This window comes from Chaetomium tenue, assembly GCF_020726465.1.
Source record: "Chaetomium tenue strain MPI-SDFR-AT-0079 chromosome Unknown F5144scaffold_4, whole genome shotgun sequence".
NCBI classification, from domain to species: domain Eukaryota; kingdom Fungi; phylum Ascomycota; class Sordariomycetes; order Sordariales; family Chaetomiaceae; genus Chaetomium; species Chaetomium tenue.
This window is the reverse complement of record NW_027117332.1, coordinates 4,214,006-4,240,741: the sequence shown is the minus strand read 5'-3', so window position 1 is coordinate 4,240,741 and position 26,736 is coordinate 4,214,006. Positions and strand designations below refer to the sequence as shown.

The 26,736-nt window shown below is 57.7% G+C and overlaps 11 protein-coding genes across 11 annotated transcripts; 8 read left to right on the top strand and 3 right to left on the bottom strand.

Annotated features, from left to right (window-relative positions):
• Positions 1-802: 802 nt before the first annotated feature.
• On the top strand, positions 803-2,191 carry F5144DRAFT_574797 (uncharacterized protein). Its single transcript, XM_066789041.1, has one exon. It carries the CDS (start codon positions 1,160-1,162, stop codon positions 2,114-2,116), a length of 957 nt encoding a protein of 318 aa, XP_066643788.1. The 5' UTR covers positions 803-1,159; the 3' UTR covers positions 2,117-2,191.
• An 802-nt stretch (positions 2,192-2,993) lies between these two features.
• Positions 2,994-4,638, bottom strand: F5144DRAFT_593365 (Dihydropteroate synthase-like protein; the record flags this gene model as incomplete). The annotated part of the gene is made up of 3 exons (XM_066790450.1): positions 2,994-4,116; positions 4,170-4,378; positions 4,435-4,638. The coding sequence occupies 3 exons, from the start codon at positions 4,636-4,638 to the stop codon at positions 2,994-2,996; spliced, it is 1,536 nt and encodes a 511-aa protein (XP_066643787.1).
• A 1,005-nt stretch (positions 4,639-5,643) lies between these two features.
• Positions 5,644-6,955, top strand: F5144DRAFT_603385 (2-nitropropane dioxygenase; the record flags this gene model as incomplete). Its single annotated transcript, XM_066791276.1, has 3 exons — positions 5,644-5,656; positions 5,783-6,044; positions 6,103-6,955. The coding sequence occupies 3 exons, from the start codon at positions 5,644-5,646 to the stop codon at positions 6,953-6,955; spliced, it is 1,128 nt and encodes a 375-aa protein (XP_066643786.1).
• Positions 6,956-8,520: 1,565 nt separating this feature from the next.
• F5144DRAFT_488570 (uncharacterized protein) lies at positions 8,521-9,579 on the top strand (the record flags this gene model as incomplete). The annotated part of the gene is made up of 1 exon (XM_066785669.1): positions 8,521-9,579. One exon carries the CDS (start codon positions 8,521-8,523, stop codon positions 9,577-9,579), a length of 1,059 nt encoding a protein of 352 aa, XP_066643785.1.
• Positions 9,580-10,439: 860 nt separating this feature from the next.
• On the top strand, positions 10,440-11,558 carry F5144DRAFT_257481 (large-conductance mechanosensitive channel). Its single transcript, XM_066783509.1, has 4 exons — positions 10,440-10,682; positions 10,841-11,024; positions 11,135-11,279; positions 11,339-11,558. Exons 1-4 carry the CDS (start codon positions 10,529-10,531, stop codon positions 11,396-11,398), a joined length of 543 nt encoding a protein of 180 aa, XP_066643784.1. The 5' UTR covers positions 10,440-10,528; the 3' UTR covers positions 11,399-11,558.
• Positions 11,559-11,612: 54 nt separating this feature from the next.
• Positions 11,613-12,551, bottom strand: F5144DRAFT_257463 (uncharacterized protein). The gene is made up of 2 exons (XM_066783508.1): positions 12,169-12,551; positions 11,613-12,108 (listed from the first exon to the last, which is right to left on the bottom strand). The coding sequence occupies exons 1-2, from the start codon at positions 12,420-12,422 to the stop codon at positions 11,718-11,720; spliced, it is 645 nt and encodes a 214-aa protein (XP_066643783.1). The 5' UTR covers positions 12,423-12,551; the 3' UTR covers positions 11,613-11,717.
• An 858-nt stretch (positions 12,552-13,409) lies between these two features.
• F5144DRAFT_489616 (uncharacterized protein) lies at positions 13,410-14,159 on the top strand (the record flags this gene model as incomplete). Its single annotated transcript, XM_066785745.1, has 3 exons — positions 13,410-13,550; positions 13,629-13,762; positions 13,820-14,159. 3 exons carry the CDS (start codon positions 13,410-13,412, stop codon positions 14,157-14,159), a joined length of 615 nt encoding a protein of 204 aa, XP_066643782.1.
• A 1,379-nt stretch (positions 14,160-15,538) lies between these two features.
• On the top strand, positions 15,539-17,091 carry F5144DRAFT_257373 (glycoside hydrolase). Its single transcript, XM_066783505.1, has 2 exons — positions 15,539-15,728; positions 15,781-17,091. The coding sequence occupies exons 1-2, from the start codon at positions 15,638-15,640 to the stop codon at positions 16,959-16,961; spliced, it is 1,272 nt and encodes a 423-aa protein (XP_066643781.1). The 5' UTR covers positions 15,539-15,637; the 3' UTR covers positions 16,962-17,091.
• Positions 17,091-18,860, bottom strand: F5144DRAFT_257382 (pyridoxal phosphate-dependent transferase). Its single transcript, XM_066783507.1, has 2 exons — positions 18,516-18,860; positions 17,091-18,397 (listed from the first exon to the last, which is right to left on the bottom strand). The coding sequence occupies exons 1-2, from the start codon at positions 18,587-18,589 to the stop codon at positions 17,221-17,223; spliced, it is 1,251 nt and encodes a 416-aa protein (XP_066643780.1). The 5' UTR covers positions 18,590-18,860; the 3' UTR covers positions 17,091-17,220.
• Positions 18,861-19,509: 649 nt separating this feature from the next.
• F5144DRAFT_257376 (GDSL lipase/esterase) lies at positions 19,510-20,819 on the top strand. The gene is made up of 2 exons (XM_066783506.1): positions 19,510-20,604; positions 20,667-20,819. Exons 1-2 carry the CDS (start codon positions 19,647-19,649, stop codon positions 20,738-20,740), a joined length of 1,032 nt encoding a protein of 343 aa, XP_066643779.1. The 5' UTR covers positions 19,510-19,646; the 3' UTR covers positions 20,741-20,819.
• A 1,171-nt stretch (positions 20,820-21,990) lies between these two features.
• F5144DRAFT_490875 (uncharacterized protein) lies at positions 21,991-23,767 on the top strand (the record flags this gene model as incomplete). The annotated part of the gene is made up of 3 exons (XM_066785824.1): positions 21,991-22,285; positions 22,472-23,201; positions 23,275-23,767. The coding sequence occupies 3 exons, from the start codon at positions 21,991-21,993 to the stop codon at positions 23,765-23,767; spliced, it is 1,518 nt and encodes a 505-aa protein (XP_066643778.1).
• Between the last annotated feature and the right edge of the window lie 2,969 nt (positions 23,768-26,736).

Genomic DNA, 26,736 nt, shown 5'->3' with positions numbered 1-26,736 from the left:
ATACCGGGGTCGGTGTGGAGACAGTGTTAGAATGCACAGACCAACGGTTTTCTGAGGCAGGTCCACTCGCCACCAGAGGTGGGTCCTTGTTGCTTTCCATCAATCATTCTATGCCATTGTTTCCATCCAGTGCTCCCGCCCTGCCACCTTCCCATGGCCCCATGGTCTGATGTGTGCTGTGAGTCGTCACGGTTACCTCCAGGGGGGCTGTGACGCATCCTCCGTTCGGAGCCGCAGGTGCTCTTGCCCCGAATCGCCGCATGACATGCAGTGGGACAGAATGGGATACCCACTAAGCAAGCTGTGTGAGCCAACAGGAAGCGGGAAATTGGCGGCTTTCCAAATGGTAGGCAACTGCCTGCCGAGCTGTCATAGGCTCTGACTCAATCAATCGCCTTCAATTTGATGCTCCCGAACTAAGTACCTTACTTCGTACAAGCTGATCTTGGGTGCCTACCTCCTCCATATCCTCCCCCTTCCGAATCTGCGAGTTTCCGGTAGGAAACAGGACGACGACAAAACATCATCCGGACGCCAGGGTAATGCCGAAAAAGAGACACGTAAACAGATATTCCAAGCCGCAGTCCACCGCGCCCGCGTTGCTCAGCAGCACGGCCGCCCGCAGAAACGACCGCCACCATGGTGCGTCACCCGGTGTTCCGCAGTACCAACCCGTGCTCCTCGTGCGCCCAGCCGTTTGAGCTGTCCTATCTAGAGAAGGCGACACGAGGCGCCGTGTTTTTTTTCTCCGGCATTCTAGATGTCTCTAAGATGCTGAAAGCGTTGGGCTGACACGGCTGCAGATGACGCATCCGAAAACCGCGGGGTCAACGAGATACTCGCCGGTCTCCGCCGCACCGGCGTGAGCAGTGGCGGGCAGCACGCGCCGGATGTGGTCCGGCCAACGGTCCCGCCCGCTATCCGCCAGATCCTCCAGATCCCCGAGACGCCGCCGCCCCGCCCGCGGCACCCTGTCAGGGTTGGCCGGGGGAGCGCGAGGCTTCCGGCAGGCCCGCCGCCGCCGCACAGCTGGCTGTCTGGGGCCGAGCGAGCCGGCAATGCTCTTCAGCGCTCGGCGATAGAGTATGGAGCGGCGGAGACTCATGAACAACGGCCGCTGCCGGGGTTGGAGCTGCCGGCACGCGGGAGTCTGATTGACATGGTACTGCGCCGGTTTATCCTCGACTGGGAGTGGCAGAAAACATACTGCCAGTATCATCTTTACGAGCTCCCGACTCATCTCCGGGTGGCTTTGGTCGCCTACCTTGTGACATACACCCGCGAGGGTGTGTCCCTGCGGGACCTGCAAGCGATTCTCCTCCCTCCGCCAGATGTGCCAGAGTATCAGGAGGACCCGGACCTCGCCCCCACCGTAGTGAACGATTCCTTCCACTATCTCAACTTATCCGGGTCGGTGGGAGGCCCTCCAAAACTCCGCGAATTGTCAGACTTCCTTTTCCCCTTACAATCGGAGCCCGTCGACCCGCAAGAGTCCTGGGACACGCCCGAACAATTCCCGGCCAACATCCCACGACCACTCCTCCCCAACCTCACACACCTCTCGCTTGCCCTGGACCCCACGTCCTCGCACACCGTCTCCTGGCGGCACCTGCTCGCCTTCGCAACGCACTTGCCCGGGTTGACGCACCTGAGCCTGGCATTCTGGCCGGAACCGACGCTAACGCCCAATGCGAAACTGGCGACGGTGTTGTCGCCGCAAACCGGCCGTACCATTCAGTACGGCGGGACCGGACCCTACAGTCACTCGCTCGACGACGAGTGGGTCGAGCAGATCTTGATCCTGCGCCGGCTCAGCAGGAGCCTGTATGGGCTCGAATACCTTGACCTCACAGGCTGCGGCGAGTGGTTCCCCGCGCTGTGGGCTACGGCTGGCGAGGGCGACACGGTGGACTGGACAGGGGCGTGGGGGAAGCTCACTACACTGGTCATGTATCCTGGTTATCGGCTGTGGGAGGATGCTGGCCCAGCGGAGACGTCGCGATACTGGGAGTTTGTGGATTATGCACGGCGGGTAGAACGGCATGTGAGGACGCGGAGGGCTGGGATGGGCAGGTTCTTTACGGTTGAGACGTGTAAACGGCCGGGGGAGACATAGACAAAAAGATGGTAACCGGAGTTTGTTACCTTTACACATTAACTTGCTTGTTATGATGTGACGACCAAAGTTAAAGTGACGACGGGTCACTGGCAGGCTCCATCCAACCTGACACTAAAGTCATGTCACGTTCGACTCATCTTGTCTTGCCTACCCGGCACCCTCTGACCAGAAAAAGCCGAACTCGAAAATGGGGGCAAGAAATCAGGAAAAGAGAAAGAAGGAAAGGAAACCAAGACGAAAAGGACGAGGTAAAAAAAACCCCGAGTAGAATGAATTAGAAGGTAAAAAGTAGACTTTGGGCTTCCGAATGGCTTGCTTTTCGTTCCTCTAGCCGAAGGTTTCGGCGGCACCTACACGTAGAGTTCAACCTCTTTTGGCCAGAGAGTACCCGGTCTTCAGAATTGTGAATATTCCCGTGCTTCGGTTGGCAAAGTACGACTTACCCGCAAATGGAGGGTTGGACGTTGTTTGGTCAGGAGCAGGGGAACGTGAACTAGTCTTGTAGTCAGTGAACCACTGCCCGTAGAACATGCCGAAGCGAGTCTTCACACCGAAAACACTTGAGGGATTGGGATAGAGAGCCCTAGGCAAAGTTGAATTGATGATGGTGAGGCAGAGAGCGCCTAAGACAACGAATGGCGGTTAGCCCTGACAATGTGTTGAGCATCGCTCCATACTGCTCGCCACCCTCGCTCCGTAAGCTATATAAACCCCCCTATCTTCAGTAAACAGGTACCAAACACCCTATATATGCTTCCCAGCTTTTCCACCAAACCCGAAATAGCGCCATCCCAGAATGATGTTGAACCCCGAATGCACCACCGCACCCCACAAGAAATGCCACATGTTGAATCCCCCAACACTCACACGCCCCCTAATACCTCCAAATCGCATCCGCCATCGCCACCACCTGCGCCATCTCCTTCACATCATGCACCCTCACCACATCCGCACCCCCCTGCACCGCAGCCGCCACCGTCGCCGCCGTCCCCCAAATCCGCTCCTTCGGCGTCGGCACCCCAGTAACCCTCCCCACAAAGCTCTTCCGACTCGACCCAACCAGCCACGGCAAGCCCTGCAAGCCCGGCCACGCCCTCAACTCCTCCAAATGCCGCAACACATCGACATTCTGCCTCCCCACCTTCGCAAACCCCAACCCGGGATCCAACACAATGCGCCAGCGCCTGACCCCGGCCTCCTCCGCCGCGCGCACCCGCTGCACCAGCTCGCGCGCGATGCCCCCGATCAGGCCGCCCTCCGCGGCCGGGTACGCGGCCAGCCCGGCCATGGTCGCCGGTGTGCCGCGCATGTGCATCAGGCACACGGTCGCCCCGAGCCGCGCCACCGTCGCCAGCATCGCCGGGTCCATGGACCCGCCCGAGACGTCGTTGACGATGTCGGCGCCGGCCGCGATGGCGGCGGAGGCGACGGCCGCGCGGTAGGTGTCGACGGAGATGAGCACGGGGCGTGAGGTGGTGGTGGTGATGGTGGTGTCGGTGGTGGTGGTGGTGGTGTTGGTGGGGAAGCGCGTGCGGATGAGGCGGATGGCGGGGATCACTCGCGCGAGTTCTTCGGCGAGGGGGACTTCGGGTGTGCCGGGGGCGGTGGATTGTCCGCCGATGTCGATCATGGAGGCGCCGGCGTCGAGGAGGGTCGTGATGGTGTGGTGGAGGGCGGTGGAGGGGTCGGTGGTGGTGCTGTCGATGGCGGTGCCGTTGGTAATGGTGTTAGGGCTGCCGGCGCTGCTGGTGTTTTCGCTGATGCTGTCGGGCGGGAGAGGGAGGTTTTGGCCGCCGTCGGAGAAGGAGTCGGGCGTCATGTTGAGGATGGCCATGACGTGGGTCTTGCGGGACGGGTTGAGCGCCTGGATGGGCGGGTGGTGCGAGGAGAGCGGCGTCATGGTGGTGAGTGGGGTCTTGGACGGCGGGAGCGCGTCCAAGTAGTCGGCTGTCAGCCGCCAGGGGCGGTTTGGGTCGATTGGCTTGTCGGGGATGAGCCTGAGATGTTGTTAGCCTTGGTGGGAGGCGAGGGGGTTGTAAAAGAACCTTACTCGGCGAGCGGCCGGAGAACGAATTCACGTTCGGGGATGCCAATGTGGGGGATCTTGAGACGTTCATGATTGACCTGGAGGTTATCGTAGAGAAGGATATCAAGGTCAATGTTGCGAGGCCCCTTGTCGATAACCTTCTTGCGGCCCAGCTTGTTTTCGATGTCTTGCAGCGCATCCAAGAGCTCCAGCGGCTCCATGGTCGTCTCAACCTGACTTACGCTTAGTTACGAGCAACGACGGAGGATACGGATCTGAATCTACGAACCTCGCATGCGCCATTGACAAATCTATCCTGGTCTAGCACGTACATGGGTTCCGTCTCCCATAAGCTGCTCGTCCGCTTCACTTTGATGCCCCTCGCGTCCATCTCGTTGCACGCCTTCTCGATCCATCCAATGCGGTCGCCCAAGTTGCTCCCCAGAGCGATGTATGCGGTCCGCTTGCGCGGTGTTTCTGGAGCCTCGGGCATCTTTGCAGGAAGATCAATTTTCGATACTTTTTGAAAGTTTTGAGGAATCGTGTATTTCTTGAAGTCGAATGACTGTGTCGAGGCTGAAAATGATCTATTGTGGATTCCCGTTACACGCCGAGCCTGGTTGTAGTGAGACACATTGCGTACACAGGACGGCAATATTTGTGGCGGTTTCAACGGCCGCGAGGCGATAAGAGTAAAGCGCTTCATCTTCTGAGCAATCCTGCGATCATTGAATGTCAGAATCCAACCTCACCTCAACTGCGAGCTCGGAGGATCCACTTGCTGGGAAAGGGTTAGGGTCAGACTTAAACCAACCCGAGGCCAGGCTCGAGGCCAGCTCGCTGGCTTGGCATCACGGACTGGTGCATTGTTCTGCAACGGTTCACCTTTTCCGACTTCCGAGTTCCGACTTCTGACTGTTCTTGCGGTCAGTCGCTGAGTTGACAGCGCAACCTGCTCCCACCTATTGTTGAGACTAGTTAGTTAATAACAAAAGAGGATTAAGTGAAGATCGGATGTGGGGGGTGAATTCATGAAATTTAATAATGTTTGCTAAGGGTCATCCCAAGGTTGTTGGAAGGTCAAAGCCAAGGGAGCTCAGCATGAGCCATGCCTTCCCCGGATTTACAAGCAACCTATTCGTACTCATCAATGCTTATTTACATCGGCCGCATCCCGAGTCAAGAGTTACCGACCAGACGCCGCCCGCCAGTCTCCAATGCCTCGGCTCCGTTGCCCCTCCGCACTTTCCGGCAGGTGAGATGTGCGGGTCGGACCTATAAGAGGTTTAGCGCAAAGCGGCGGGCAACCTCGGCACAAAGCACAGCGGGCTTGGCAAACTCCAGGCCCCAGAGCACGAGCCCCAGGTCCCGGGGTTCAAGACGGCGACTCTTCCCCAGGTTTCGTGTCGTTGGTGTCCTACTCTTGCTTTCCTTACCACTGTGTTTTTTTTCTTTCACTTTTGATACCAACCATTCTTTTTCCACACCAACCGTCGCCATGGCTTCCCCTCGTAAGTCGACCTGTCCTCGGTCCCGACATGCCGCGGGCAGCTGCCGTTTCTGCCATGTGGCTGGAGTTGCTGCCGGTCGCATACAATGGCGCGCATTCGCATTGCTGACTTGATGTTGTTTCGCAGAGAAAATCCGTACCGATCTCACCGATCTTTTCAAGATCAACCACCCCATCCTCCTCGCCGGCATGAACGTCGCGGCCGGGCCCAAGCTGGCTGCGGCTGTCACCAACGCCGGTGGGATGGGTGTGCTGGGTGGCATCAACTACACCCCCGAGATGCTCAAGGACCAGATCGATGAGCTCAAGTCGCATCTCAAGGACAAGAACGCGCCGTTCGGCGTCGACCTCCTCCTCCCCCAGGTTGGCGGCAACGCCCGCAAGACAAAGTAGGTTTACATCTGCGCCTAGACTCTACGATCTCCGTTGACTAATTGTGCCTCACAGCTACGACTACACCAAGGGCAAACTCGACCAGCTTATCGACATCATCATCGAGTCCGGCGCCAAGCTCTTCGTCTCGGCCGTTGGCGTCCCCCCCAAGCACGTCGTCGAGAAGCTGCACAAGAACGGAATCGTTTACATGAACATGATCGGCCACCCCAAGCACGTTAAGAAGTGCCTCGATCTTGGCGTCGACATTATCTGCGCTCAGGGCGGCGAGGGCGGCGGCCACACCGGCGACATCGCCACCACTATCCTGATACCCTCGGTCGTCGAGGCCTGCAAGGGCCACAAGTCCCCCCTCACCGGCAAGCCGGTGCAGGTCGTCGCCGCGGGTGGTATCCACAACGGCCAGCTGCTGGCAGCTTCGCTGATGATGGGCGCCAGCGGCGTCTGGGTTGGCACTCGATTTGTCCTTTCCGAGGAGGCCGGTGCCCCCGAATCGCACAAGGAGGCCGTCCGCACCGCCAGCTTCGACGACACGGTCCGCACTCTCATCTTCACGGGCCGCCCGCTGCGTGTGCGCAAGAACCCCTATATTATGAACTGGGAGGAGGAGCGCGCGCAAGAGATCAAGGAGCTTACCTCCCAAGGCAAGCTCCCGTACGAGGCGGACCTCGATAAGGTCATGTCGGGCGAGGCCGAGGAGACACCGGCCATCAAGGCGTCCGGTCTTATGAACGACGGCGAGGATGCCGATGTCGATGACCTGCTCGACCAGTTCCGGCCTTACCTCATGGGCCAGTGCGCCGCCGTCTGCAACGATAAGAAGTCGGCTAAGGAGATCGTCGACGAGTTTATCACCGACGCGGCTGCGTCCATCAAGAAGGGCAACTCCTACATGGCGAAGCTGTGAGGAGTCTTTAAAGCGTAATTTGTACTTTTAACTGGGAATTTTTATGAGCCGAACATCATGAATTGATACCATTTGTCACTTAGCTGCTCTGTCTGGGTTGTGTTGATCGGTCCCTGCATGTACATAGAAAGCGAAGATGGCTCGGACCGGAAAACAACAGCATCGCATAGGACGGCACCTCCCGGTTTTATGAGAATCCAGGGACCGGACCCCACGCCGTCCCGTTAGTGAAACGCCCAAATAAGCCTGTTTTTCCCCCGGCCCAATTCGCTGTGAAGCCGGTCGCGGCCGGTCTGCAGTCCGGAAAAAGCGGGGCGCGGCCGGGACTCGGGACCAAGACGGGGTCAACGGCCGAATCGTCGGCCGGATCGTAAACTCGGCAACCTTTGCAGTGAGTTTAGCTTCGAGGTCGGAAACGGGCCGCCAACCCCGCGTACAAACAATTAGCGGTCGGGATTTAGAGCATCTCACCAAAACCTGAAGCCATCGGCCAATGAACCCCTCAACGGGCCGCAACGGCGCATGTCTGGGGCAGACCAACACCAAACACAATCCAACTCTCCCACTGCGAGGCCCCCCAAAACTGGCCAAGGGACATCCCAAAATAACCCCGTTTGAGTTAGTTCAGGATCTCCCGACCACCCATCGAAACAATCGACAACATTATCCCGCCCCGCCCCCAGTACCCCAATCCCCTGGATGTTCCGCCAGCAGGGTCGGATGATGGCCGCGTCCCCGGTCTACTGCGTCCCTGTTACGCTTCAGACCCGGGGCGGTACGGCCAAAGGGGGAGGGGGAACTTTGCATTCCCGAGTTTCTCTTCGGTTTCCCCATACTCTGCAGCTGCAACCCCGTCTCTTCTGCTGCCCCATGCCATTGAGTTTTTACTTGTACCCCTGAAGACTGCGCTACCTAGCCGGGTCGTCTGAAAAGGTGCAAGCCACCCCGGCCCGAGACATGTCCCCCTCCACCGGCCGCCGTCCGGCCCAGCTCCGTTTCGTCTATTGCCTGGGTGTGTGTTTGGTTTGACTCGGTGCTCAGCTACGCTGGCATGAGGTCGGATATATAGGGTGAGTTCACCTGGGACTTGGGGATCGTCTTACTACCTACTCACCATCCCTTGGGACAATCACACAGACAGGACTTCGCTTCCTCTCCACTCCTTTCAAACCTGCCCTCAGTGGCTGACTCTCCTTTTTATACACTCCTTACTTGTCGTTTCGTTTCTCGACATTTTCATTTTCGTTCAGTCTCTCCTTTGCATCAGAAGTCAGGGGCTGGACCCATTGATCTGATTTAGTTACTCCTTTTTTTCCCCTTGTTATCACGCTTTCCAGCATGAGGGGAGTTCCCAACCGCGGCGGCGGCGGCGACATGGTGGGCATGATCCTCAAGATCGCCCCCATCGTGTGCTCGTTTATCGCGTTTCTGTTCTTGGCCATCGCTCTGTCGTCGGGCTCCACGCCTCACACCATGGAGGGGGTCAGCATCATCAACGTTTGTTCTCCCACAACCCCCCTACTCGTTCAAAAAGACACTAACCAATGTCTCTGCCGCAGTTCAACATGTCCACGCTCGGCAAGAACCTCATCAAAGTGCCCGACGTCTCGGAGCAGGCCAAGGAAGGGTGCGGCAAGGCGGGCGGGGCGGTAAGCGACGCGGCGGACAAGGTGGGAGACGGGCTCGGTAAGGTGGGCGGGCTGTTCGGGGCCGGCGATAAGGTCAACGACGCGATCGACAACGCCGGCGGCAAGGCAGGCGACGGGGTCGAGGGCGCGTGCAACAAGGGCGCCGAGGTGGCCGACAAGGCGGTGCAGCTGACGGCGGACCTCATCGACAAGGCCATGGGCAGCATCGCCAAGGCCATCGGCATCCGCGAGTACTACTCGGTGCACATGGGCGTGCTCTGCGAGGGCGAGTACAAGCCGCTGTTTAGCGACAAGGACGCCAAGCCCGAGGTCGACAAGTGCTCCAAGAAGTTCTACACGGGCCAGACGGACCTGAGCAAGAAGCTTGACGAGGAGCTCAACGTGGGCCCGTTCAAGTTCAAGCTGAGCGACCTCGAGCTGGTGGACGAGATCCAGGAAGGGTTCGACAAGATCCCCAAGGTAATCGCGTCCATGGCCTACTTCGTGCTCTTCTCGGTGCTGGTGCTCGTCGTGGGCTTCCTGTGCTGCGTGGCGGTGGTTGGGCTCGAGTACGCGGCGCAGGGCATGAGGAAGTTCGCCATCTTCGGCGCCATGGGCTGTCTTGGTCTCGGCTGGTTTACGTCCTTCATCTGCGCTGCCGTCATCACGGGCGTGGCCGAGAGCATCAAGAAGGCTGTCAACAAGAACGGCGACAAGTTCGGCCTGTCGGCGTCCACTAGCCCCGCCCTGTACTTCTTGCTTTGGGGCACCGTGTTTTTCGCGACAGCCGCGCTGGGGCTGATGGTGGTCCTCTGGTTGAAGACGCGCCACGAGGATTCCGGCATGGGTGGTGGCCAGCAACAGCAGCAGCAGTATGTTGACAAGAACCAGTCGGCCAGCAGCATGGAGGATTCGCACGGCTTCGCCCAAATGCCTGTCGGCGGTGGTGGCGGCGGCGCCGCCAGGGGTGATGATATGAGGGATGAGCCGTTGTAGGTGAAGAAGGCCGGTGGGTGTGCCTGACGCTCGTTTCGTTTTTCCAACGCTCGCTTTTCAAAATGGTCTTTGTTTGGACGCCAACGGTCCTTACTCCCTCAACAACTATCGCTCTAACAACTGTCACAACTGTCACTTCAACAACTGTCACTCTTTTCCCGCGGCTCTCCCTCTCACTCTCGCTTCACTAGCCGCTCTATTCTTCTCGCTCACTCAAATCATCCTTACCCTCTGTCATTCCTTACCTTCAACTCGATCCGACAATCAGCCACTTGGGCCCAACAGTCGTTACCGCATCCAAACAAACGTACGAGACCACTCGCTTGGGATTGCATGGACTCAGTCTTCGTCTCTCGGATGGGCGATGAACTGGGACGTTGGGAGTTTTGGCGCTTTCCTGGTTCCTATTTGTAACACCATCATTCCATCATTCGCTCTCTTTAATGCAGGATACCCTGTTGAAAACACAATAGACTGCTCATTGACCATCAACTTATTGATCTTGACTTGTGTGTTTATGCAACTGGGATGTCGTTGTGATCTTCAAGCCTTGGCGTGAGTTGGTGTTCATGTGTTGGTTCGAACGGCAGCTGCCGCTAGCTCTTGACGAATCCTCTCGGCCTGTGCTGATCACTGTCCCCCGCGTCTGCTTGTTTGCCAAGGAAGCGGTGACGTCGGGGGTGCACCCCTAAACACCACTCACTATTCCCCTTTTGGGACAGCTCCCGCCGCTCCTGTGCCTCTCTCGTTCTCCTCGACAGGGTGACCATGTCGGGCCAACATCTCTCCCGTCTTTAACATTTCTACTTAGTTTTCTTTGTGGTTGTTCTCTAGACGGCATCCTGGAATTGAATGAACCCTTGAACATATTTCACGAGATACCGACATCCCAACATTAGGTTGCAACCTAACCCTCGCCCCCTCCGAACCCCCTCCTCAACCACAAACAATGCCGCGCCTCGCAGACGAATCCGACGAGGAGCACGACCTGCTCGACCAGGGCCGCCGCCGAGCCCGCCGCATTCTCCATGGCTTCATCGACTTCGCCTTCCAGGGCAACGTGCTCGAGATCGCCTTTGGTCTGATCATCGCGTCCATGTTCAGTAAGCCCCCCGACCCAAGCACCCATAGTACAGTAGAACCATCCACCCTCATCTATTTCTTCACCAATTTCTTCACCACCTCCCCCCCCCCCCCCTTTTCTCCAAACAACACCCCACCCCCCAACCAACCAACCAACCAACTAACCAACCCTGAACAGCCGCCCTCATCACCAGCCTAGTCAGCGACATCATGCTGCCGCCGCTCTCGGTGCTGCTGCCGCTGAACAAGAACCTCGAGGAGAAGTTTGCCGTGCTGCAGGCCGGCCCGCACCGCCCGGCCGAGGGCGGCTACAACACGCTCAAGCAGGCGCAGGATGACGGCGCTGTTGTCATGGCTTATGGGTATGTCTTGACCTTTTTTTTCTGCGGGTTGGTTGGTTGGGGTTGGTTGTTGTTGTGTGTGGGTTGCGTGGTTGGGCGTGTGTGTGCGTGCTTACAGGGTGGCGATATAGCTTCTTTCTGAATCGGCTTCTCAACTTCATGGGCGTTGGGTGCTCGCTGTACGGCCTGGCTGCGCTGTACCAGTACTTTTCGCAGGACCCTATCATCAAGCACACGGTCAAGTGCAAGTACTGCCGGAAGCGCATCAACGAGAAGGTGGGTCCTAGTCCTGGTTGTTGTGCTGTGACGGGAATGTGGCTGACCCGGCGGAAAAGGCTTTACGGTGTGTCAACTGCTCGAGCTGGCAGGATGGTAGGGAGGATCTTGCGAGTTGAAGGGCAACGGTCCCGCGGAATGCCCGCGGGAGTTTACTTCGCGATCCTCTGGTCTCAGTCTCACGGCCACTCTCTTCACGGTTCATTTTCCCGGTCTTGGAATAATTGAAGGCAAGGCTAATCGCCAAGTCGGTAACGACTAACGAATCCCCGGTGTTGTATGGCGCTCATTTCGATGCTAATATCAATGCGGCAAATGCTGTCCTGCCCTGACTAAATGCAACGCGGGTATCATAAGGCTCTCAATAACGCAACGCGCAACGGTTCATCAATGTCCCATTAAATCCTAACACATCATCTCCCTTCGTTCCTAACCCCCCTAAAGCAGGATGGCACCCCCAACCAGCGCAGCCGCGCCCATGATAACAGCGTTCTGCGTAACGCGGGGCATGCCGCCGGTGCTCTGGCTCGAGGTCGGGTCGGCCGCGCCCTCGCCGCTGCCCTCGGTGGCGCCAGTCGGCACCGAGGCGGTGGTCATGGTGGTCTGGGTGGAAACCGAGGGGACGTCGGTGGCAGAGCTGCCGGGGGCGGCCGTGTTGGTGGCGCCCGAGAGCTTCTCGAGGCCGGCGGTGATGGTGACGGGCATGATGTAGGAGCTGTAGCCCGAGACGACCTCGACCACGGTCGACTTCTCCTGGTCCGAGATGACCGCCCCGGAGCAGTCGGCCGTGTCCTTGGACGGGTTGAGCTTGCAGTTGGCCGAGACGGTGCTGTGGGCGAATGAGGTTAGCATTCCCTGATAGGTAAGAAGGTGCGGGTGGGGGACTGACTAGATTCCTGAGTAGGACATGGTGTATTCCAGGGTTGACGGCCCGTAGAGAACCTCGACACCTTCTGCCAGCCCGCAATCCTCGTCGCTTGTACCGGGCGGGCAGGCGATGAAGTACTTGGTGGCGGTGGGGCCGGCCGAGATGACCGAAGCGCCGTTATCTTGCTGGTCGACAAACGGAAACATGATGTTTACGACGCTGGTTTGCGCGGCAGCGAGGCCGGCAGTAAAGAGGAAGGGCGCCGAGTATTTCATGATAACGATGAGGATGGTGGCGAATCGAGGATTATTTGGTAAACCGGTTGAGAGCGGCGGGCAGCTAGCTAATGAGTGACTGTAGGAGTGGCCCGAAATAAATTATCGGACGGAAACCTTGGGTGTTTGAACGAGTGACTGCTTGGAACGAACGACGGAAACCAAAACCAAGCCTCTACTTCGTAACCCACTGCGGGAAAATCCCTTCTTAAGCACAAGTTCTCACGAAGTGGCGAGGTCACATCAGCTCGCTCTCGGCATGAGACTCCGGAAATTGCGGGTGAGCCCGATTGGAGAGAGGCGAGACCGAGACGATCCAAGCGGGTGGGTTACGAAGCGTCCAATCTGGACCAGGATTCGCGGCAGGGGTAAGAGGCTAGATCTCAGCCCCGTGGCTAGCCTTGCTTCTGATCGTGGCGGATCAGGGTGGCGGTTAACTACCTTATCTGTGGCTCACCAGATGCACACGGCAGCTAGCCAAGTGTTTACGTGCGTATTGACTGTAGAGGCTGGGCGCGTGGTCACGGCTGAACGGCAGCCATTTTGCGGCCAAGAACAACAAAAATACCTCCCAAGAAACAGTCTCCTCCCACCGGGAATGTCGGGAGCGCTTGGGTTGGCTAGAAGGATTGGTGCTAGTTGTCTTTTTCCCTTGGCTGCTCGCGCTGGTCTCGTGCACCGGCAAGTCGACTCCGGAAAGGGTCACCGCCCGGGAAGAGGCACTCCACTGTGTGACACTTTCGTCTTCGGAGACGGCAACCATCACCACCACAGCATTCTCGTCTGGATGAAGCGGCAGTCTGACATCTTGGCATCCATCGGGAGTTCGGCGACGGCACAGCGCCGAGCCTTGTGCCAAGCGTCGCCAAGAGATGATTTGCAGTCCCGACCACATCGCCAACAACCATCGACTTTTCCTTTTCTCACTCTCCTCCCCTCGTCAACCATGGATGTGTCGCAGGAGGACTGTGAAGCAGTGATAGCATCATGAGACCGCAGCGCCCGGTACTCCTCGCCTGGCTCTGCGCGGCCGCGGGCGGCGCTCACGCTCAGTCGACCGTATCAGTCTATCTCCCAGAATACGACGACTCAGACTGGGCCGCACTCCGCGGAAGTATCATCAGCAGTGTGAGTGTTTCTGATCGAGCCACCCCTTTTTTTTAGACATCATTTCTTTGAGAATATGCCCCTAATGATAGCGCCTAGGACGAATCCGTGACGGCCTATACCGTGTTTTGCGCGGCCCAAGCTCCGACCTGTCAGATTGCGGGCGAGATCCCGTTTGTTTTTACAGAAGGGGCCCATACTCTGGTGTACAAGGGCACTGACCCCGGGACATTGTCCGTGCCCCCGCATCTTCGCGCTGGTGGATGATGGCGTCGCTAACCGCATCGCAGAACGGCGAACCTCGAGTGTCAGCTTGATGGAAAGACGGCGGCGACCTGCACGGGGTCTTCATCGGTGGGCGAGAACCACCGTGAAGGCCCCCTGACCGGGCCGACCGAAACCATCTGGACAAAGACTTTTGCTGCCGACGAAGTGACTTGGGGGGTGCTGACGCTGTCGACGCCGGGACCAGAACCCGGCACTACCGACATTGAGGGGTCGATGCTGGCATCTATGACGGGCACCGCAATCCCGACTTCGGGAGCGAGCCAACTACTAAGTGTGGTGGAGGGTCGGCGTGTGGTGATGGCATCGCTTGGGGCGGTCTTGCTTGGGTTTATGCTTGGATGAATGCCAGAGTACTGCTCTGCGCTTGGTTGGGCAAAGGTCGCTTTGGTGATGGATGCGCGTCTTTTTTTGTTGACTCGATAAATACCCCTTTTCTTGGTTGTGGTCGGCGAGGGAACCCAGGACGGTAGTCGGAGAATTAACTCCTCGGGTATGTAGCTGAGGGTGTAAAAACTGCCAGACGGCACATGTGCAATGCACAACCTAAATTTATGATCAATGCATTTTTTGTGGCACACCGGAAATCAATCTCAAAGACTGTCACCTAAAGGAGTCACCTAACTAAAATGGAAGGCACCAACGAAAACCGAACACACAACAACTCGGGCCGCGACTACCAAATAGCGCCGACATTTTCGGCGGCTGTGAACCCCCGAGCCCCTTCCACCTGAATGTTGCAGTCGCGCGGCTGTCATCGCACTTGCTAGCAGGCGCTGCCCACTCGTTCGGAGGTTAGCCCATGTTTCAGGTTTCAAAAGGAGACTGCCAAGACGGCGTGGCTTGGCTCTCCCCTCCAATTGACTGCTGCAGGCCCCTGACCACTGCTTTTCCAATCCCCAATCCAACTTGAACCTGAAAGGACCCAACACAACGGCGCATGGCAACCTGGCTCCTGGAGGAAAGATGGCAGATCTAGAGCTGCTGGCGCGCGTTCCCCCAGTTCCTGCATTGGCTATGCGCCGCCCGCAAATGTTTGGGAGTGAACCCCTCCACGATCGGCGCACCAGCATTCGATGGCTCTTTTTTCCCTTTTCCCTCGGCAGACGCCCAAAGTTCCAATTGCAACCCTCCATTTGTCAAAATGGCGGGGGCATTCCAGGTTGCAGCGCTGACCTGGAAGGAAACGAAACAGCGAGCCAGGGTTTAACAAGATCCAGGCTCAGCAAGGGGTGCGAGCTTACCCGCAGAGGATGGCATCCCCACGAACCAGGAAATCGCCCATTGGGCCGCCCCTTGTCTACCGGGAATGGTGGATCTTGCTGGGCCACTGCCTCTTGCTTCTTCTGGACTTTGTGGACCGAGATGCGCATGGGAGGCGTTGGTTGACATGTGGTTGACAGCTGATCATGGCATTCGGCTCTTCCCTTTAAAGAATGGAAGCCCACCCTTCTCGGCCAACAAGGCTGACCTCCATCAGCCGGCCTTTGCTCTTCCTATTGTCATCCTTGTCTCGTTATTGTCCCCTCGTTCGCCGTGTTGACCACCAACGATCGTTTCCCTTCTATTGTACTCTTGTGCTTTTCTTTGCTGCTTTACTGTGGCGTCGTTGGCTTTGTTTTTGAAAAGCAAACATTCCTGCTGCTTCCTTGAAGTCGAAGCTCTTTGAGTCCTGAGTGTTATTACACACAACACCAAGCATCCCTGAGGACATTACTCCAACCACATCTACCTTCGTTTTGTTTTGCTCGCTGGCGGCAATTGGACCAAACTCTTACCAACCAACTGGACACCTCAAATAACACGGCATACTACTGCCCAACATGCAATTCCTCAAGTCCCTTAAGCCCGCGGCTGCAACCACGGCCGTCATCGCCGCCCTGGCCCCCAAGGATTTGGATATCAATGACCCATGTAAGTGACCTTGCTTCTCACGCCATCTGTGAAGCACTGCTAACCTCAACAGCCTCGATTCGCGGTGTGGCCAAGACCATTGCCGGCGGTGCCATGTCCTACTACTCCGGCACCTCGGAGAAGTTTGTCGACCTTCCCGAACCGCACTACTGGTGGCAAGCCGGCGCCCTCATGGGCAGCATGCTAGACTACTCGCACTACACCGGCGACAAGACCTACGACCAGCGCATCTCGAGGGCCCTCTTGGCGCAGGTCGGCCCCGACTTCGACTACATGCTTCCGACGCATTTCGGCCAGGAGGGGAACGACGACCAGGCTTTCTGGGGATTTGCCGTCATGTCAGCAGCTGAGAGGAACTTCCCGCACCCTGACGAGAACGTCCCTTCGTGGCTGCAGCTCGGCTCAAACCTATGGAACTCTTTGACTTCGAGGTGGAACACGACGGCCTGCGGCGGCGGTCTTCTGTGGCAGATCTTCGAGTCGAACCCGAACGGGCTCGACTACAAGAACACGGTCAGCAACGGCGGCCTCTTCCAGATCTCGGCACGCCTCGCACGGGCGACCGGTAACAACACGTACCTGGAGTGGGCCGAGAAAGTCTGGGACTGGACCGAGGCCGTGGGCATGATCGACAGCTATGGCAACGTGTACGACGGCGCGAGCGCCAGCCACAACTGCACCGACACCAACCCGGTCACCTTCTCGTACAGCGCCGCCATCTACCTGTACGGCGCGGCCGTGCTGGCCGACCACACGGGCGACAAGAAGTGGGCGCAGCGTACCGAGCGCATCCTCGAGGCCTCGCGCTCCTTCTTCAGCCCCTTCGACAACGCCACCAACATCATGTACGAGCACGCCTGCGAGCAGGTCTTTAGCTGCAACGCCGACATGCGCAGCTTCAAGGGCTACTTCTCGCGCTTCGTGTACGGCGCCAGCCTGTTTGTGCCGTCCATCCAGCCCACCATCGACGAGCTGTGGCACACGTCGGCGCTGGCGGCCGCCAAGGCCTGCTCGGGCGGCGCTGACGGCACTACTTGCGGACAGAAGTGGTATGTGGGCGGATTTGATGGCCTCACCGGTCTAGGCGAGGAGATGTGCGCGCTGGAGACGATCCAGGGGCTCCTCGTGGGCGAGTCCAAGCCCCCGCTCAAGGGCGACGAGATCAAGGTTGTCCGCACCTTTGACTCCGGGTCGAAGTCTAAGCGGGGTCGGTACGATATTCGCAAGCTGTAACCTTGAGAGGCGGTTTGGATACGGCGTAGCGCAGCGCGGGTTTACATTCTTCTGTACATAGCTTTTTGGGCATCCCTGGTCTTGGACATGGACTGGCACTTTTCTTTTTGCATAGCATGGCAGGCTGCCAGAATAGACGGTCAACAAGGACAATATCTATCATTGACGCCACTTGGCTGTGGCATCTCTATGAAGCACTTTTGTGTCGTCTACCCATCTTCAAGCCACCACTTCATTCGCCGCAACTTCCTTTTTTTCCTCAATCCGCAGCCGGTGCCGTCCCTCGCACCTCGGCCAGAGTTTTCTTGAGGGCCGCCAAAAACCGCGTCACCTCTTCGTCCGTGCCGACGGTAATTCGCAAGCAGCCCAGACAACCGTGCTCCTTGCCCCTGAAACGGACCACCACGCCTTTGGTCTCGGCCAGCCTCTCATACACCGCCAACGCGGTCACATTATCCGGCTTCCCCTCCTTGTTCAGCATCTCATACAACAAGAAGTTGCTGTCCACGCCACCCCTCAACCGCCCAACCCCTTCGACCTCCGCCAGCTCCCGCACCATCCTTTCCCTCTGCGCAATCAACTTGGCACGGTTCTCCCTCATCTTCGGCAACCCCCCGTTCTCCGAAACCGCATACTCCGCGATCCCCGCCGTCAAGCTCGACACATTATACGGCGCCTTCAAACTATTCAGCAGCCGCGCAATCTCAGGCGACGTAAACGCAACGCCCAACCGAATCCCCGCCAGCCCAAACGCCTTGCTCAGCGTCTGCATGACCACCAAATTCGGCCACTCCACCACCCACTCGGCCAAACTATCCTCGGGCCTCGCAAAATCCACATACGCCTCATCCACCACCACCACCCCATTCCACGTCGGATGCTCCAACACCGCCCTCACATCCTCCTTCCGCAGCAACTTCCCTGTCGGATTCCCCGGCGAGCACAAATACACCACCTTCACCCTCCGCCCCTCCTCCCCCCCCAACACCCCCAACACCCCCGGCACATCTACGGCAAACCCCTGCTCCGCCCCCAACAACGGCACCTTCACCAGGCCCACGTCATTCACCTGGGCCGACACGCTGTACATGCCGTAGGTGGGCGGGCACACGAGCACGCGGTCGGCGCCGGGGCGGCAGAAGCAGCGCAGCAGCGCGTCGATGGCCTCGTCGGAGCCGACGCCGACGAAGAGGTGCGCCGGGGTGAGGGTCTGCGTCGTGTGCGCGTGCGTCGTGCGCAGCGCGCAGAGCAGTTGTTTGAGGGGGGTTTGGTGCGGGTCGGGGTAGCGGTGCAGGGTGGTTAGGTCGAGGGAGGGGGGGGTGGAGGAAGGGGGGGTGGGGTTGGTGGTGGTGGTGGTGGTGGGGGGGGGGAGGGGAGGGCCAAAGGCGTTTTCGTTGGCGTCTAGGAGGATGTTGGTGCCGTCATCTTTGTAGTCGCTGGGGAGGGTGTTAACTGAGGGGGGTAGAGAAAATAAAAAAGCTAAAAAAAAGGGACGAGTGGGAAGTGGTGATGATGGGGTGAGGTGCGAGGGCTGGGCAGGGGTGAGTAACTTACTCTCGAGCGCAGCGATATGGCTCGAGGGCCAAAATGTTGGGCCGCGCGCAGGTTTCGAGGTTGAAAGCCGGCATCTTGACGAGAGGTGATCAAGTCTGTGTTTTATGTCTGTGTTGGATAGGATAGTGTGAGTCGATGGCTTTGTTGATTCAACCACCCCTTTTATATGTTGTGAGGTTTCGATGTGAAGAGTCACAAAAGGAGTCACCAACGAGACTGAAATGAAAATGAGCACCCAACCTTATCCAACGCCGACTCCGGAGCGGGTCCTCGATTTCATATGGCAGACAGGAAAATGTGAACTTGTAGGTTATGGTGACTTGTAACTAAATATTGAGAAAGCAGATATGGGCTTTTCTTATACCCAAACCCACCCATATCTATCAGATATTCACAAACTCTAGTTCTTCTTGTGTTGCCAGTCGATGGGTTGAGTGTTGGCGTTGAGGGCTAGCAAATCTGGTTCATAGCCAACCCCAACCCTGGCCCCATGACATTTAGCGGACCAATCAGCCTTTTCTTCTCCATCCGTTCGAGGAAATGCAACTTTCCAGGTCCCAACCTCTCTCGGGAGCCAAGCCTTCTAGAAGTCGAATGGTCCCCCCCCCCCCTCTCCCTCATCCCTCACCGTCGAGTCTAGAAAGTGATTGGCCAAATTCCCCTCTAAGGCGAGCCGATGTCCGGTAAAACCCGAGAGGTCCCCCCCCGTCTTTCCAAAGGATGGCTGGGATAGCACAATGATCTGACCTGGGCGACGGGCGGGCGACCCGGGAGCGATGGCACGACATGCTGCGGGTAGAGGCGCGATGTAACAACACTACGGCCAGGCTAGATCCTGTCCCCTTCACCACCGCCATGTCCTTCCAGGTTGTGGTTAAGGGCCCCTCCCGAGTCCTTCCTGATTTCCGGATGGCCGTGGAGACGCAATATAGCCTGCACCGGGGAGCCAGTCCCTATTCCCGGTTGAATGGGACCGCATATTACCCAAGAGAAGCTTGCTGTGTATTCGTACGGAGTATAAAGTCGTGAATCGTCCTCGAACCCCAGCCGCCCTGATCGCGTCGATCACCCGGTCCCTTCTTGTCGCGTTGATCGATACTGGTACATCACACCACAGACGATACGTTGACAATGCGTTTCACCTGGATCCTCGCCGGCGCCTCGTTCGCGCTGGCCAAGCCCACCAAGGGCGGCTTCGAGACGCTGGTTACCTTCGGTGACAGCTACACCGACAACGGCCGCCTGGGATATTACATCAACAATGGCGGTAAGGCACCTCCGCCGGGAAAGATGCACGACGAGTCGACCACGACGGCGAGCGGTGGCCTGTCTTGGGCCCAATTCGCCGCAAAGGGCGCCGGGGCCCAGCTGAGGGACTACGCCGTCGGCGGTGCCGTCTGCTCCAACCAGATCGTCTCCCGAAACTTCGACTTGATCAAACGGACCTTCCCGGCCATCCTAGACGACGAATTGCCATCCTTCGAGGCCGACGTGGCCTTCAAGTCTCTCTACCCGCACCGCACCGCCGAAAATACGGTGTATGCCGTGTGGATCGGGACCAACGATCTGGGTTTCGACGCCTTCCTGTCGGATTCGCAGACCCGCGGCAAGACCATCAGCGACTTTGTCGACTGTGTCTTCTCCGTGCTCGACAGGGTCTACAAGACGGGAGGCCGGCGCTTCGTGCTGCTCAACACGGTGCCGCTAGAGCTGACTCCGCTGTACGCGCACCCTGACAACGGCGGGACTCTCGATTCGCAGTTCTGGAAAACCAAGAGCCAGTACAACATGACCGAGTACAGCCAGAAGATCAGGGAATACTCGACCAGCGTCAATACCATCCTGGAGTACGGCGTCCCCGTCAAGGCGTCCCTCCAAAACCGCTGGCCCAAGGCGACGGTCGACCTCTTTGACGTCCATAGCCTGGTCAATGACATCTATAGCGAGCCGACCAAGTTCCTAAAGGCGCCGCACAATGTAAACAGCTACTATCACCAGTGCGAAGCGGCCGGAAGCCCGTGTGTCGACCAGCCCGGTTCCCTTGACGGGTACATGTGGTATGACGAGCTGCATCCCTCGAACAAGACCAGTAAGTTCACACCCCGCTCGACGCCTGAAAGGATGGCAACTGACTCGGACTTAATTCATTAGGCGCCATCATTGCCCAGAACTTCATCGACGTGGTGGTGGCCGGCAAGTCCAAGTATGGAACCCGTTACCATTGAGTTCCGGTTTGCCGAGACCGAGCTGGGCTGCAAGACCGAGAGTAACAGGGAGTTTTCCGTGAGTCAGTTTGTCGGTCGAAACATACCTAGGCGACAGCTGTCCTATACAGTAGACAGACAATTAATCCCATAATTTTGAAAAATAAACATTACTGAAATCATTCAAGTCCGCGATAAACGTAGGGACAACAAAAGTGACCAGAAGTTGCGTGGGAGCGTGGCTCCTTCGTACCTACCTCGGACGAATGCCCACCATTGTCGACCATTGGGGGATGAGGCACAACGTAACAACCCCTGTTATCCCGCAGCTCTTGTCCCACTTCACTCGCAGCGGGCGGCACCTGATCGGGCTAGCGTGGTCTGTCGGCTGGCCGAGGGGCACCACTCAATGCCCGCTTTTTTCAGCACTCTGGCAATTTGGATTCGGTCCTCGTGGCATTCTCGCAACGCACCCAAACCCACACAAACCCTTTGCTCTCTGACAATCTGACACACGCCGCCTGCCGACCGCCAAAGCAGCAGAGCAGCAGCCAACGTCGACACCCAGAACTAACGACCCCATTCTGGCCCTCCGGATACGGACAGGCTAGCCCTCGGTCATTTTTTTGTCATTTTTCGAGTCCATACTCTTTCCCTATCGGTGTTCTCCCGCCTTGGCACTTGCGACGGACCTGTCTGCCCATCCCAATCCCCGGCATTTGTGTGTCCCATTGCCACTCTCGGACACACCACAAAAGCCGCGAAACACAAGCGGCAATCCCGTGGGGTCTGCCATCGGGACGATCGATAGCTTGCCCACCGTGCATTGCTGCCCTGCAAGGCACCCAGGGGAAGCGGCGGAGTCGTCGGCCTTCGGACAAGGGCAGGCAACAGAGCAGACCCGGTAACTAGACCTTCCCGCTTGGGTTGGTTGTCACCCAATTCACGCCCGTCTCATCCATCCCGTCGTGTGCCATCCCAGGCTCGCAAACTTCATATCCCGGCCGAACGCTGCCGTTAGACTGGGGTCCCAGGTGCCTGTTTGGCTGTCGATAGCTCACACGCGAGAGAAGAGACCATCTCGGGCCCCCGCCGGCCAATCCCCAGATTGGTAGCCCTGCCCCCCCCCCCCAATCCCCACACCCGGCAGCCGCAATTCCTGATCTGATCCACGACGGCCTCGCCGTTCCATCCGCCGCTCCTCCTCCACCCCCCCTGGCGCCTCCCGCCCTGTTCTTGGCTTGGGCAGCCTCCAGTCCAAATACCAAGTCATGTATTCGGCTCCCTATGGTTTCCCAAATGCTGCCGCAGGCCCCATCTTCAACGGCGCCCCACCCCAACAAGGCGCTCACCTGCAACCCGGCCCATCCCCGAATCAGCCGCAGCAGCAGCAGCAGCAGCAGCAGCCGCAGCAGATGATGTATAACTCACAGCAGTTCCCCATGCCGGGTCAGCCCGGTGTCTTCCCCGCCGGCGGCCCGAACCCAGCTCTCATGGGGGGAGGTGGTGGTCCTGCAGGAATGATGCACAATGCCGGCATGCCGCACATGGCTGCCAATGGCCAAAGTAAGCAACCGTCCCCTTATACGTCTTCCACATGACGTTTGCCCTTTGCGAGGCTTGTCTTACACGAGGTTCCTTTACGTGCGACGGTCCCACCCTCCACGTAACATACCCCTACTCCCGTTGACACCGCCATCACCCCTTGGTCGTTCTTGTTTGTGGTCAAGGCTAACATATGCCTCCCTCTAGTGTCGTTCCAGGCGCCTTTCACCAGCTCGCCGTATGCGTCTGGCATCCCTTCGTCAACGGCTCCCCTGCCGCAGCTGCCGGCCAATTTCATGATGGCCGGCCAGATGAACCCTTATCAGATGAACACGGGCTTGCCGAGCCAGCAACCCATGATGCAGCGGATGCTTCCTGCCCAGCAGAACCCCGCCGGCGCTTCTGTGCCGACCCCTCAACGCCAGTTCAACAATTCTCAAGGCGCCCCAACCAACTCGATGCCTCCCCAGCAGCAATCGCAACATCAGCAGCCACAACAACATCAACAACAATCGCAACACCATCACCAACAGCAACAGCAACAGCAGCAGCAGCAGCATCAACAACAGCAGCACTTTTCTACACCCCGGACCCAGGGCACCCCCCAGAGCCAGACGCCCACGATTGCTCAACATCCGCCAGCGTCAATAGCAACGCCGCAGACACCAACCTTCCCTTCAGACCAAGGGGGGCAGCAGCCGCAGGTTAACGGGACTTCTGGCTCCGCTTCACAAAGTCCCGCGACCGAATCCCGAGACAAGGAGAGGATGGCCGTGCTGCTCGAGATCAACCAGGAACTGCTGTATGAATCAATACAGCTTGTGAACAGCCGGAATGAGTTGAAGAAGGAACAAGCCGCCGTCAACTCGGGGAATGCCAAGAACAGCGACATAGACTACGCCGAGGAAGAAAAGCTGGCAAACCTGGACTACAACCAGTGAGTTCCAAAGCCCCCGCCTGTCGGTGCTATCCCCATGAAACCCAGTCCCTGTTTCTAACCCCATCGACAGATGCATGAGAAGGTTACAGGCAAACCTTACTTATATGTATTCGCTTGCCGACCCCAAGCCCAAGGCCAATGCCATGGCGTCACCCGCCTACCTCACCCCGCCGCCGCTCAACATGCAGCTCAAACTCAAACTCCCGCCCCCCTCCGCGGACGACCCGGTCGAAAGACCCGCCGACCCGGTCGCCGACCGTATCGAGCGCGATACCCTGCTCAAGAACCTCTACAAGAAGCTCCACTCGCTCTACCCGGGCATCGACCCCCGGAAGGAACCACCAGCCCAGCCCGCCGGTGCGCGCCCGCCTACCATCAACACCAACGCTGCTGCCGGTGCCGGTGTCGGCGGTATGAGACCCGGCCCGCCTTCGGCGGGGCAGAACGGCCAGGTATCGGCGCCCCTCGCTGCTGCGGGGATGGGAGGTATCCAGGGATCGAACCAGGGGAGCCCGGCCCCGACGCTATCGATGGCCGAAACTGTTACGCCTGGGTTGTTGTAAGCGGGAGCTCAGGGCGGTTGGCTGCACGATGAGGAGGATGGGCGGTGGGTGCGTACAAGTTTGCGAGAATGAGTCCGTTTCAATTCGTATATGGAGATAAAGTCGGATCGAAGAGTGGGTGGCTAGCTGGCTATGGCGTGGATCCCTGCTTTGTCTTGTGGTGCTGTGCTGCGTTGCATGGGGAGCTTGTCTGGTCTGGTCTTGGGCTCGTTCGGTTATGGGAGACTTGTTTTGGGAGAGACGGCGAGAAAATGAGACGTTAGGGCTGTGGCGCTGGCGGTGTCGTGGAGTTCGGGTTGAACTTGGGCTGTAATGGATACCGAGGGAGGTAGGTCCAGTAGTATCAATACTTTTCTATTCTGTGTCAACCACACCATTCTCATTCTGTCGTTTATTAAATATAGACTAGCACACCATGGACGAAAAACAGCCGAACTCTAAGTGTGGACACTGTCGAAACCTTCATTCTCTTTTTTTGATTTCTTGCTACTTTGGCAATTCGGCCTTTCTTGGCCAGAGGGTGGCTAGTTATGGATGGTTTCTCTCGAACTCGCCAATTTCTTTCTTATCGTCATCGAGGAAAAACACCACGACACACACTCGTCACAGGTTCCCGCGGCAAATAAGCTTTTTACTGTCGAGGATTTGCACGTCTTTGGGCACGTTTTTCAAGAATGACGGCCGCCAAGTGAAGATGCCATCTGAGCTAAGCTTCGGTCTCAAATCCGCCGATCTGGGGTTTCTCGACACAGTTCTGGCCCCAGCTGCAGGCCGTTTCCCCAGGTCGGTCCCTCTGGTCAGGCCAGATCTGGAGCCGAAGCGCAGCAAAAGTGGCCTTCACCTTGCCCTGGCTTTTAGTTATGGCTGGCTGCTCGATTGGAAGCTTCGTTTTTACGAGCGGTGAGGTTTATTCGCCGGCTGTGGTTTGCTAGTGGGCGATGGAACCGTGTAATTTTACCGCATTGAGATGGATGAGCGGGTTGGTGATGTGCTCAGGTTGCTGGTTGGTTGTGAGAGGTTCCAATGCCGTTCGAGTGCTTCTGTCCTGCACCTTTGCTCCACCTCGTGCGGCCTGCAGGGGGGTTCGAGGCGGCATGCGGTTGCCGATTGGCAGAAAAAGAGCTCTCATTGGACCCCACCTTTTGCCGCGACAACAAACATCGAAGTCATAGGTGGTGTTGAGCCTGAACCAATGCATTGTCTCGGCGGTCCTCAGGTCTTGCGAGAAGCAGGTTGTGGGGTTTGAATGAGAGATGATTTCATCTGTTGGAAAGCCGCTGAGCGACTAGAGGTGTGGTGAACGACGATGGTAGCGTGGACAAGATGGAAGGCGCCACGGTGACCGCTTATTACAAATAGATATCGGCCACGAAGTAACTGCTTCGTTCTTGGGTTTGGTCCTTAGTTCTCTCGGTTCGCGGCTTTTTTATGAACCCCTTCTTAACCCCCAATCCCATTTCTTGCCACTCTCCCCCTCTGTTGTTTCTTCTTGTACACAGTACGAAGTAGCTCCTTTTCCTTCGTATGCTGCGTGTCCATTCACATTTCCTGTCTTGCTTTCTGGACTCGTCGACTAGGGCGGTTTGGCGGTGGCCGGCTGCCCCGCATTGCCTTTTGTGGTCGGGGGGGCATGGTTCCTGCAGGCAATTACTGCAAGGATATCCAGGGGCTCGCGCTAAATAATACCGTGTCTGGGTTCTGGTCTTCAACAGCGCCCACCGCCTAATGTTCTTCTCTTGACTGCGTTGGCTGTCACGGTACTGAATTTCACGAGCCTCACATTCTGTGTAATTATTACCGGTTGCCCTGGGCCCTAGCCGCCACGGGTCGCCTTTCACTCGGCCCTTCGATGAAACGAGAAAAGCTCCTGCCCAAGCAGTCGCGCGCCAAGACCCACACAATTCGAGGTTGACGATCTCGGCCGCCTCTCTCCACTTCTTCCCAGCTAACGAACTATCCCTGCCTCTTTCTCTTTCATAGCTGGCATCCACGCCCTCTGGAAAGTTGGGAGGCTTTCGAGGAGCCGGGTCAGTGAGGAAGCCGCAAATAGTTTGGGGAACAACAGCCCACCTGCCTAATCTTATCTATCGGTAACAGCAAGGAACTTCGGACGACAGCATCGAGAGGTCGATAGTGGTTTGAGCCTGTACACCAATTCGCGACACGACACGACACGACACGCACGAAAGTTCACTGCCGTGTTCAAATTGTCTCTACAGATTGAGGTTGTGGGATTGGGTCTGGGATCGGGATGGAGCCCGACCGGGATGGAGCAGATGCTCTGGGAGGACGGTCAAGTCCCGAGTCGGTATCATCGCGAAGAGAGGGCGCCCCAGGGCCGACCAATTCGTCGCCAGCCGCGACAGAAACGGACAACAAGGGGAGTGAGCATGACTCTCTCGTCACAGTTCGCCTCTCCGAACCACCCTCGCTGCACCTAAACACGGCAGTGCCGCCGAGTACGATTCCTACGCGAAAGACCCCGCTTCCGGGTCAGAACCCAAACAACCCCATGGCCGAAACGTTAGGCGACGGCGATGACGACGACGACGACGACGACAGTGAGTCGGAGATTTTTGAGCCTGATACTTCAGCAGCGAGACGCAGGCCGAATCTGCTCCAAGAGCTGGGGCGGGCAAGCCCAGCGAATACAGACGAGGAAGGAGAGGGAGGGAAAAGTCGGGATTCGTGCTCAAGCTCGGGATCGGACAGAGTCGATTGGGATGAGTTACAAAAGAAGGAAGAATTGGAATCGAGAAGTCAGGGATCCAACAACGTGCGTGTTTAGTAATGTTGCCTCCCCCCTCGTTTTTTTTCCGGGTGCAACTGACAGTCCACGCCACAGACTACGGCCTCACTATTGAACAAACTCGAACGAGAAAATGATCGGATTGAAACAAATCTCAAGAGCATGAAAACCAGGGCGGCGGATAGGCGGCGGTCTCGCGAGAGTAGGCCCAGGCCTCCCT

Bases quoted from the DNA above. Each gene is read 5' to 3' on its own strand.
- F5144DRAFT_574797 (XM_066789041.1), top strand. From the start codon at position 1,160: ATGGTACTGCGCCGGTTTATCCTCGACTGGGAGTGGCAGAAAACATAC.
- F5144DRAFT_257481 (XM_066783509.1), top strand. From the start codon at position 10,529: ATGCCGCGCCTCGCAGACGAATCCGACGAGGAGCACGACCTGCTCGAC. The intron at 10,683-10,840 runs GTAAGCCCCCCG...AACCCTGAACAG, and splicing joins GATCATCGCGTCCATGTTCA to CCGCCCTCATCACCAGCCTA. The intron at 11,025-11,134 runs GTATGTCTTGAC...GTGGCGATATAG, and splicing joins GCTGTTGTCATGGCTTATGG to CTTCTTTCTGAATCGGCTTC.
- F5144DRAFT_257463 (XM_066783508.1), bottom strand. From the start codon at position 12,422: ATGAAATACTCGGCGCCCTTCCTCTTTACTGCCGGCCTCGCTGCCGCG. The intron at 12,109-12,168 runs GTCAGTCCCCCA...ATTCGCCCACAG, and splicing joins ATGTCCTACTCAGGAATCTA to CACCGTCTCGGCCAACTGCA.
- F5144DRAFT_257373 (XM_066783505.1), top strand. From the start codon at position 15,638: ATGCAATTCCTCAAGTCCCTTAAGCCCGCGGCTGCAACCACGGCCGTC. The intron at 15,729-15,780 runs GTAAGTGACCTT...TAACCTCAACAG, and splicing joins TTTGGATATCAATGACCCAT to CCTCGATTCGCGGTGTGGCC.
- F5144DRAFT_257382 (XM_066783507.1), bottom strand. From the start codon at position 18,589: ATGCCGGCTTTCAACCTCGAAACCTGCGCGCGGCCCAACATTTTGGCC. The intron at 18,398-18,515 runs GTAAGTTACTCA...CACCCTCCCCAG, and splicing joins CCATATCGCTGCGCTCGAGA to CGACTACAAAGATGACGGCA.
- F5144DRAFT_257376 (XM_066783506.1), top strand. From the start codon at position 19,647: ATGCGTTTCACCTGGATCCTCGCCGGCGCCTCGTTCGCGCTGGCCAAG. The intron at 20,605-20,666 runs GTAAGTTCACAC...TTAATTCATTAG, and splicing joins GCATCCCTCGAACAAGACCA to GCGCCATCATTGCCCAGAAC.